Here is a 9,421-nt window from a genome sequence, read left to right as displayed (position 1 = left end):
ATTTGTTATGCATTCAAAATCCTATTCATATGGAAAAACCTATATAGTTGGATCAATTTGGAATAAAAACAAGTATCCATATCGGAGGAAGACAGTCCGATTAATTTTTGAAGTTAACACCATGAAGTCCCTACAAAAAGAAACCCATTTTTTACGAGGGTAAATGTGTATTATCTTTAAAAAGTATAATTTCTAAATTTGGTTTACACGCAACATTTTGTTAACGGATTTACTTTGTCGTGACTATTTAAATTTAGTAAGTCCCCAATAAAAAAAGCATCGAATTGACTTAACTATTGTAATCGATGCATGCAAACTTTTTCCAACAGTTTGTCAGTTAGACATGACGACATTATGTTCGTGCGTTGTACTTAATGCTTGAATCCATTGATTGAATATTTGAAATATACACATTTAAAAAGACATCATGCACACAGTTGTAGTAAGTTATTAACAAATTAACAATTTACAATTTACAATGCATGGGCTTGTAAATAAGTATCAGCATTTTATGTGTATTGTAACCTAGATGTCATCTTATTAGCCTATCATCTTTCTGTCTTTTTTTTTGAATAGATGACATTGCTCTTGACAAGGAAAACGAAGTGTCATACAGTGTTGTTAATTCAGGAACACATAAAGAGATGTACAATGTTCGATTATTCGATGACAAATCATGTGCTCTTGAACCTCTGATATATTACCATACCTTGAATGCAGGAGATCAAGCAAATGGAAGTTTTATCCTGTTTCCGAAAAACGATATTGGAGTTCTGTAAGTATAAATATAAACTGATTTACACGTGGTCGTTGATTCAAGTATCTTTTATTCGATTGTGTAGTCAAATGTGTATCAAACGATTTGTTAATTAGATATAGAAATATGTGATATGAGTGCTAACAAGACAACTCTCCATCCAAGTCTCTTTTTATAAAAGTAAACTGTTAGAAAAATTAAGATTTATTATAAAAACTGCACTCAATCCCAATCGATTTATAATAATAGAACACAATACTGTGTAATTTAAAATTTTCTTTTCCTCTTATATTTTCAGAAAATTCATTATTTTTTTTACATTTACTTAGAACATACCAAGTAATGGTAGAACTGAATACAACGTTAGAACGACGACAAACTATAACAAAGAGGGTATCGGTAAGTTCATGCAGATATTCGTTCAGTTTTGATTTGCGATGAAATGCATCACTGTATTTAACGCGCTATGCCCAGAATGTTTTCTTTTGTGTAAGTCGGACCACAACTTTTGAGTACAATGTTATCATTTGAGTAAAGTTACGTTTATTACATATATGTACCTTTTTTGCTATATATATAGGATTAATATGGGTACTTTCGCATTTCTTTGTTGTTAACTTGGGTTGTCTCTTAAATCGATTTACTGTTTTAGTTTGATATTTGGATATCGTAAACCACTGATGCCGTCACAAGTCATTTTCAACCTTCTTATGTTTTTATCATTTTTCAAATAATACAAGGTTTTCGCACTTACGCCACATAATTTCCTTCTATTATCTTTTTAATTCATTATCTAATTTAATTTGTGACGATTTGTTCGAGTCGTGAGAGTGCTATGCATAGAACATATAAACAAGAAAGAATTCATTCAGATCCATTATAATTGTAATAAGTGAAATACTATAAAAAAATTAATGAAATAAAACAGCATTACTATATAGTCAAAGCAAATCCAACCCTTATAACTTATGTGAATTGTCGGTTATGAAATAATTTTTCCTTAATATTGCAGTAATATGAAATTTTGCAAAACAGTCCCTACATTCTAATATAGGAGATACTGAATTCGTTCCATATTACTTCGTCTGCTTTGTTTTTAGTTAGCAATATTTAGGTTTTTTTTGTATAACATATGTCTTTTGAATGATATGTTTAAGCCATCTTTCTTAGAAGTAGAATCATTTAATCTGTGTGATAGAGAGCATTTAGCACAATGTGGGGTGACAAATAATTGTGTTATTTTCCCTATACCACATTCCTTAACTTTTTCGTGTCGAGATTAACTACTGGAAGGATAGACGTCTCCAAATACAATAGATACCATGCATTAAAACCAACATAATTGATAAAAAAAAGTCTTAGATGCATGATTTTGTATTAGTTTTTTTGTGGCTTTGAACTAGCTGTTAGTACTCTCAGATCAGTACTTATTGTCTTTGTGTGGTTGGGATATACTATGAGTTAAGCCCATTTTAACTGATTGTTATAGCTCGTTCTCATGTTGTACTGTTACACCACTGTCCCAGGTATGGTGAAGGATTGGGATCTCGCTAACATGTTAAAACTCGCCACATTCTGTATGTATGTGCCTGTCCCAACTCAGGAGCCTGATATTCAGTTGTTGTCGTTTGTTGAAGTGTTACATATTTGTTTTTCGTTTCCTTTTTTGTACATGAATTATGCCGTTAATATTCCAGTTTGAATTGTTTTACATTTGTCATTTCGGTGCCTTTTATAGTTGGCTATACGGTATAGGCTTTGGTCAATGTTGAAGACCGTACGGTGAACTATAGTTGTTAATTTCTGTGTCATTTGGTCTCTTGTGGAGAGTTGTGTCATTGGAAATCATACCACATCTTATTTTTTTATATACACTATCACCTGAAATGCCAAAATATCAAAATATAAAATAGTGCCCCCTCCAAAAAATGGAAACAAAACAAAACAATTAAAAAGTACAAATAGTAAATAAAAAAAACGTCTAATATAATGCTACTCAACTTCGACTACAAAGGAATGCATTTTATACGAAGACAAATATTCCATTCAATTATATATCAATAAATGAAATTGAGGGGTATGTGTCAAAGAGACAAAAATCCGACCAAAGAGCCGAAAACAGCCGAAGTCCTGACAATGTAAACTAGTTTAGTGATAATAGAAGACATACTAAACTCCGAAACATACACAAAAAACTGAAATCTTAAATCCTACAAGACTAACAAAGGCCAGAGGCTCCTGATTTTAGACAGGCACAAAAATGTGGCGTGGTTAAACATGTTTTTTTTAATGTCAAGATGTAAACAACGTTTCAGGTAATATAAAGCATGCTTCCTAATTTTATATTTTACCATATGTTTGGAAAACAAAAGTGTTTAAACTTCAGGAATCTGACAAACACGTGCGAAAATCATTAACCAAATCTGGCACTTTAAGTCTTGCATATTGTGATAGTTAATTATATAAAAACACGAAAAGCTATATTATACAAAAAATGAAAAGCTATATTATACAAAAAATGAAAAGCTATATTATACAAAAACATGAAAAGCTATTTGATACGGTATACAAAACCTTAACGCAAGTCCTAATTTGAACCTGTGATACATTAATGTTTACGATTTCTATCATAAAGACATCAATATAGTCGTCAAATCTTTAAAAATCTTCCTTTTTTGCTTCATTTTTGGCTGATATAAAAAAAGAAGAAGATGTGGTATGATTGTCAATGAGACAACTCTCCACAAGAGACCAATAACACAGAAATTAACAACTATAGGTCACCGTATGGCCTTCAACAATGCAAAAAGCCCATACCACATTGTCAGCATATTTTTAGTTTCAAACAGCCGATGCGTGATTCGCAGTATAACAGTGTCCTCTTTTCATGCTTTTCTCATGTTTTTGTTTTTAATTTGATGTATGCAAGTAGATTTAGAAGGTTGCAACATTTGTTATATACCGTTGTATCATTGTTTGTTTGTTTGTCCGTGTAAAACAGATGACAAATTACATGTATTATAAAAAGTACGAAGTAACAGTTGTTTTCCAAATATGTGGTATTCTCAAATTGTGTTCTAGGTAACGAAAACTGAGAGGCCAGTCTGTGAAGTTGTATCAGTGATGGGCAAATGTGAAATTCCTTCACTTAATACTGCAAATTGTTCAAAATATAATTGGTATGCTGAAAGTAACTTATACTTTCGTGGAACATTAATTGAAAGCATATCGTCTTCCGGTGGTTCAGCTGTTCATTTGGAATATCAGAATTTAACAGACATTACAGAAGGACCCCTAAAAATCAATATAAGGTAAATATCTTATTTTTTGATTGTCAGGTATTGTTTCTTACAGAGCCTCCAGTCTACAAAACAGAACATTAATAACGCGGTTCAATTCAATAGTTCCTTTTTAAAAGGTTTCTTGACGAGACTTAAATTATTCAGTGACAAATACTTTAATTGCACATGGTATAACCTAGATTAAGAACTCGCCAAAAATCACCGTGGGTTACTAGAGCAGAGAGTAGACATATGAACGGTCAGCATATTGTTTAAGACGAACGAAATGTATTAAATGCAATCAACGATGAAATCATATTAATAACGAGATGTCAATCCTTAACGTGAATACTTAAAGTACACAAATGTGGAGTTTCAAAGTTGCTCCCCTTTTTTCTTCTTTAAAACGTTTTTATATTGATTGCTTTGAAATATTTACTCACGATCTCACTATTTGGAATGTTTGTGCATATAATACATAAGTAATTAAATTTTGGATATAACACGTCTTCTGATTGGCTGAAAGTGTTTTGTCTATCAGCTCATAGACACAATTCTGTCATGTGACCGCGACGTCATCAACGTTTTGTATCATTATCTTTTCCTTATTTGAATTGCATTAGGAATGATTTTTACTGTCTATTCGACATAACATCAGGAATGTGATGACCACTTTCAAATAACACTCTACACGGGTTAACCACATGTTTGATGTTCATAGACAAAAACAAATATTACAGTTATTCCTTAAATGTATTATTTGTATTTTAGTGGTGTATGTTGTACACCTTACATAACAATTGATGCAACCGATGTTGACGGCTTTATGTCACGTTGCATACTAGATCTATCTAACGGACTTGAAGTTGAATCAGTCGATCCAGTTGAGGATGTTATTTTAATTCCATCTACACCTGTAAGTAGCCAGTACATTTCTAAATGAATTTGAGAGATTTGAATGTTTTCAATCGGTAAATTGTCTCTCATTTAAGGGGGTAGACATTGGTTCAGGGAGATAACTCTTTAAATCAGTTAAGCGTTTGTAAAAGTCAAGTTCATCAATGTTTTTTAAGCATTTACCTGAAACAGATTAAAAATAATCTATGTAACCTAGAAGCTTAGAATATGTTTTTGAAAATGGTTGACACAAACGTACTGATGATTTTAAGAGTTGTTTCCCTTAACCTAGGTCTACCTCCTTAAAGGGTTATCACTCCTATTTAAAACGTTTTAGGCAAGGGACGACCAATTATCGTTATAGTATGATAGTAGTAACATTTGAAAAAAAAATGAAACGTGGTGTCGCGTTTATGCCAATATTTGTCTCGTGGATAAGGTAAAGTATTTTGTTAATCAAAAGAAGACACTTAATTCAAATTTAGATTTAGTACAGATGGTAAAACATGATGATTTATTTAGAATAATTCGAACAACTCATTCATTAAATATCTGTTCATTATTATTTAGACAAACACTGTTCTGTAGTAGAATTTAATAATTTTAATTTTCCAAAGCCAATATGGCTATATAATGACGGTCAATTTTACTTTGTGGACGAATCTAAGGTGCTCGAAGAAAACAAGAGATTGTCCTCAGGAAGAGTGAAAATCCTAATGAATTACGATTGGGGTCGATCGCACCTGTCACCTACGGGAATCGAACTTGCAACCTCAGTTGAGACAGACCAGTGATACAATACACGTATCGGTCACGGAGGCCCTACAATAAAACCTAGACACCGCTGTATTGTTTATAAAATTATTAAAAAAAGTAAAACAATATGTTTTCTGTTATCTTCGACTTCGACTGAAATATGTTAAATCAAAGCGATTTACAAAACATACAAAGTAATTAAGATATTCAGGGGTACAATTCTTTATTTCGTTATACGTAAATATAAACATTACACTTGGTCGGGACATTATGTAGCCTTATCAGGTATTGTAATTGGTTTTGTTTTATTTGATTAAGTGTATTAGCATTCGCAGTTTTCTATTTCATTCTTGGTTGGAATTCATATAATTTTTGTTAGTTTTACTGTTTTCTGATGAAATTGTCGCTTAAAGATTGAAAGTTCAGATTAACTCGCAAGTTATTCTCAGCACTGCAAAAGTCAAATCCGTAATGTACGGGAGGCAACTCTTGATATTAATTTCAGTAAAGGCATAGGAAAATATAAGGGAATATAAAGTATCACATGGGAAAAAAGTAAGATAAAAAAAAAATACTGAACTCCGAGGAAAATTAAAAGCGGAAAGTACCTAATCAATTGGCAAAAGCAAAAGATAAAAAACTTCAAACGAATAGACAACAACTGTCATATTCCTGACTTGGTATAGGCATTTGCTTATGTTGGAAAGGGTGAATTAAAACTGTTTTTTTTTATCGCTAAAACTCTCACTTGTGAACGCACAAAACGAGGTATTCTCATGTTTTCACAACATTTTCCATAAGAAGTTAAGCTTTGTTTGAGCAAATTACATTGTGTGTAAAGATTGCAAGTCTTTTAATGTCTCGGTTAAATGCATATCAACTTCAAAGGTAAGTTTAAATACATGATATTCTTCGTTGATATGTATTAATATAATTATTCCATTGACATTAAATAAAGGCAACAGTAGTATATCGCTGTTCGAAATTCATAAATCGATTGAGAAAAACATACTCCGTTTCTACAAATATGTCGATGATAAATGTGGTTTACTTTGAATCATTTATGTGTGCTTCATAAATGGAAACATTATCCCAAAATTTGCATTGCAAAAGGCGTAATAAAAATTCCAAGCTTGAATGACGATATGCCATATAAGACTATAAACTCCTACTTTTCTTTGTTTCAGACAAACACCAACAAGTCATACGTAGTAATTGGAGCTGTCAGTGGATGCGTTATATTCTTATGTATAGTCATATTGATTGGTGTGATAACTAAAACATATTTCGGACGTAAGGACAAAAAGAAGAAATACTGCATCACATCAAGGAATGGTCTACAGAACAAACCAATAAGAAATGTTCAAAACATATCTTTTTCATTTCACAATAGACTTGAAAAATTTTAAGATTATGACAATGATTCTTATTCGCAATGCTACTAAAATACATTTTGATGGTTTGTTTCATATTTTGTCAGAGACATACTGTGGAATCATTTGTTTTTTTGGACACCAAATTTTGTGGGTTTCGTGGGTTCTGGTGAACCACGAATTCTTCCAACGAATAACATTTTTCAATAGACTTTGAATAAAGAGATTGGCAAAACAACGGCATCACATATCCACGCATATGTTTACAGCAATCCACACAAATTTATATCCACGATAATAAATGAATCCACAGTATCTCATTAGTACTTACAGGCGATAGCATTCGCAAATCTATACCAGTATAATTTAGACAAATCAATAATTATACCTACAAATACGAGATTCAAACGTATTTCAAATTAGTTTGCAATGTATACAGCAACTGAATGTATAGAATTGTAAATTATGTGTGATAATTGTTTATTAAATCATTCTTGACATCTGTCAGAATTTAACAATATACTGGTATTATATCGATTTTTTGTAAATTTAAAAACACAAAGAAGAAAGGTCAATGTTTTGTTTTAAGTGAGAACATATTTATGTATTAATATCGAAATATAGAAAACAAATTTTTCTACTGTATTGTTCAGTGCAATCCATTGAATGCTTTTTTCAAGTGGCAATTCTCCTTATACCCTATTCATATCCATAAAAAGCCTTTTGTGGTTTTTTTGTATCAGTGCTCATTATTAGTCTGTATCATGAAGTTGTGAAAATATGACAAAAATATACGAAACAAAAGACTGTGTGCTTGTATTATCCATTTATGCTAAGCAGTTCATAAAACACTGATAACTTGTACAAATTTTTGTACAACATTACAACTTATATATATGTTTGATCATCTTTAAATATCCATAATTTTACGTAAAACACTGACGAGTCTAAAACGTGAGCACACGAACTTTATGATCTCTGAACAATATGCACATAAACCGGTTATTAACTTGTTAAGGTATAAATAAACTCATTATAGATGTTAGGATTAAATTTTGTAATTACGCCAGACGGGCGTTTCGTTTACGAAAGACTCATCAGTGACTCTCGAATCCAAACCAGTTAAATAGTTCAAATAAAATACGAAGTTGAAGAGCATGGAGGCTTAAATTCCAAAAAAATTGGCAAATACAGCTAAGGTAATCTATTTCTGAGGTAGAAAACCCTTAGTATTTCAAAAATTCAAAAGTTTTGTAAACAGTTAATTCATAAATATGACCATATCAATGATAATTCATGTCAGCACTGAAGTGCCGACTACTGACTGGTGATACCCACGGGGAATTAAAACTCCACCAGCAGTAGGATCGATCCAGTGTTTGTAAATAAACTCAACATAGATACCAGGATTAAATTTTGTAATTACGCCAGACGCGTGTTACGTCAACAAAAGACTCATCAGTGGCGTTCGAATCCATAAAAACTTAAAAAGGCAAAATAAAGTAAGAGGTTGAAGAGCATTGAGAACCAAAATTCCAACAAGTTAATTGCCAAATACAGCTCAGGTATTCTATTTCTGAGGTGGAAAACCCCTTAGTATTTCAAAAATTCAGAAGTTTTGTAAACAGTTAATTAAATATTATTTTCTAAGAGACAAATGCCTGTGACATTTAGATAAAAACAGCTTGAACAAAAAAAGCCAATTGGATCAGAAAAGAAATGTCAATAGTAACTACATGTATACAAGCATACATTTACCATTTAAAGACCCAATTACTGTGCCGCGCATAACGGACTGACCTTAAAGGGAAATGATACTTAACACATATGATCTAAAAACACAGTTTGTTTTCCAACGGTACTAGTTGTGCATCCCTGAAGTTCGACATGTTATACTTCTATCAACATGATCAAAGAAGAATTCATTTAAAACACCCGCGTATCGACAAATCTGAAGATCGTAAACGTCATTTTCTAAAAATTAAATATATATTAGCAGAGGTATTGGTTTTATCAACTTATCTAGTATATCATGCGACTCCACCGTTCAAAACTTTATATCTCTCTATTTTGATAACATCATGAACATAGAACCACCTATAATTTCAAACACACACAAAAAACCCGCAGAAGTTTAATTTTTGATTATACGTCGGTAACATCAGACGTGAATGTAGATAATAATACTCCCTGAAATTGAAACTGTGAATTGTCGAAGTTTAGATATGTTCCTTATGGCCATGTTATTACAGGGACCTCAGTATCGTCCATCACAGAGAGGTTAAAAACTTTGCGAAAAAAGGACCAAAATATCGTCCTTCGTCTAAAATAGATTGTCGTCAAGTCACCAAAGATGC

General features: G+C 31.8%; 1 protein-coding gene across 1 annotated transcript; it reads left to right on the top strand.

Moving 5' to 3' along the window:
- Nucleotides 1-601: 601 nt before the first annotated feature.
- Nucleotides 602-7,310, top strand: LOC139496052 (uncharacterized). The gene is made up of 5 exons (XM_071284480.1): nt 602-775; nt 1,087-1,156; nt 3,839-4,068; nt 4,810-4,954; nt 6,879-7,310. The coding sequence occupies exons 1-5, from the start codon at nt 645-647 to the stop codon at nt 7,098-7,100; spliced, it is 798 nt and encodes a 265-aa protein (XP_071140581.1). The 5' UTR covers nt 602-644; the 3' UTR covers nt 7,101-7,310.
- Nucleotides 7,311-9,421: the final 2,111 nt, after the last annotated feature.

The sequence above is a fragment of the Mytilus edulis genome, chromosome 11 (genome assembly GCF_963676685.1).
Source record: "Mytilus edulis chromosome 11, xbMytEdul2.2, whole genome shotgun sequence".
Classification (NCBI taxonomy): domain Eukaryota; kingdom Metazoa; phylum Mollusca; class Bivalvia; order Mytilida; family Mytilidae; genus Mytilus; species Mytilus edulis.
Note: the sequence above shows the minus strand (reverse complement) of the source record. Positions and strands in the feature narration are given on the sequence as shown.

Coding starts and splice junctions, on each gene's coding strand:
- LOC139496052 (XM_071284480.1), top strand. CDS start 645: ATGTACAATGTTCGATTATTCGATGACAAATCATGTGCTCTTGAACCT. Junction 776..1,086: donor AAAAACGATATTGGAGTTCT/GTAAGTATAAAT, acceptor ACATTTACTTAG/AACATACCAAGTAATGGTAG. Junction 4,069..4,809: donor CCCCTAAAAATCAATATAAG/GTAAATATCTTA, acceptor TTTGTATTTTAG/TGGTGTATGTTGTACACCTT.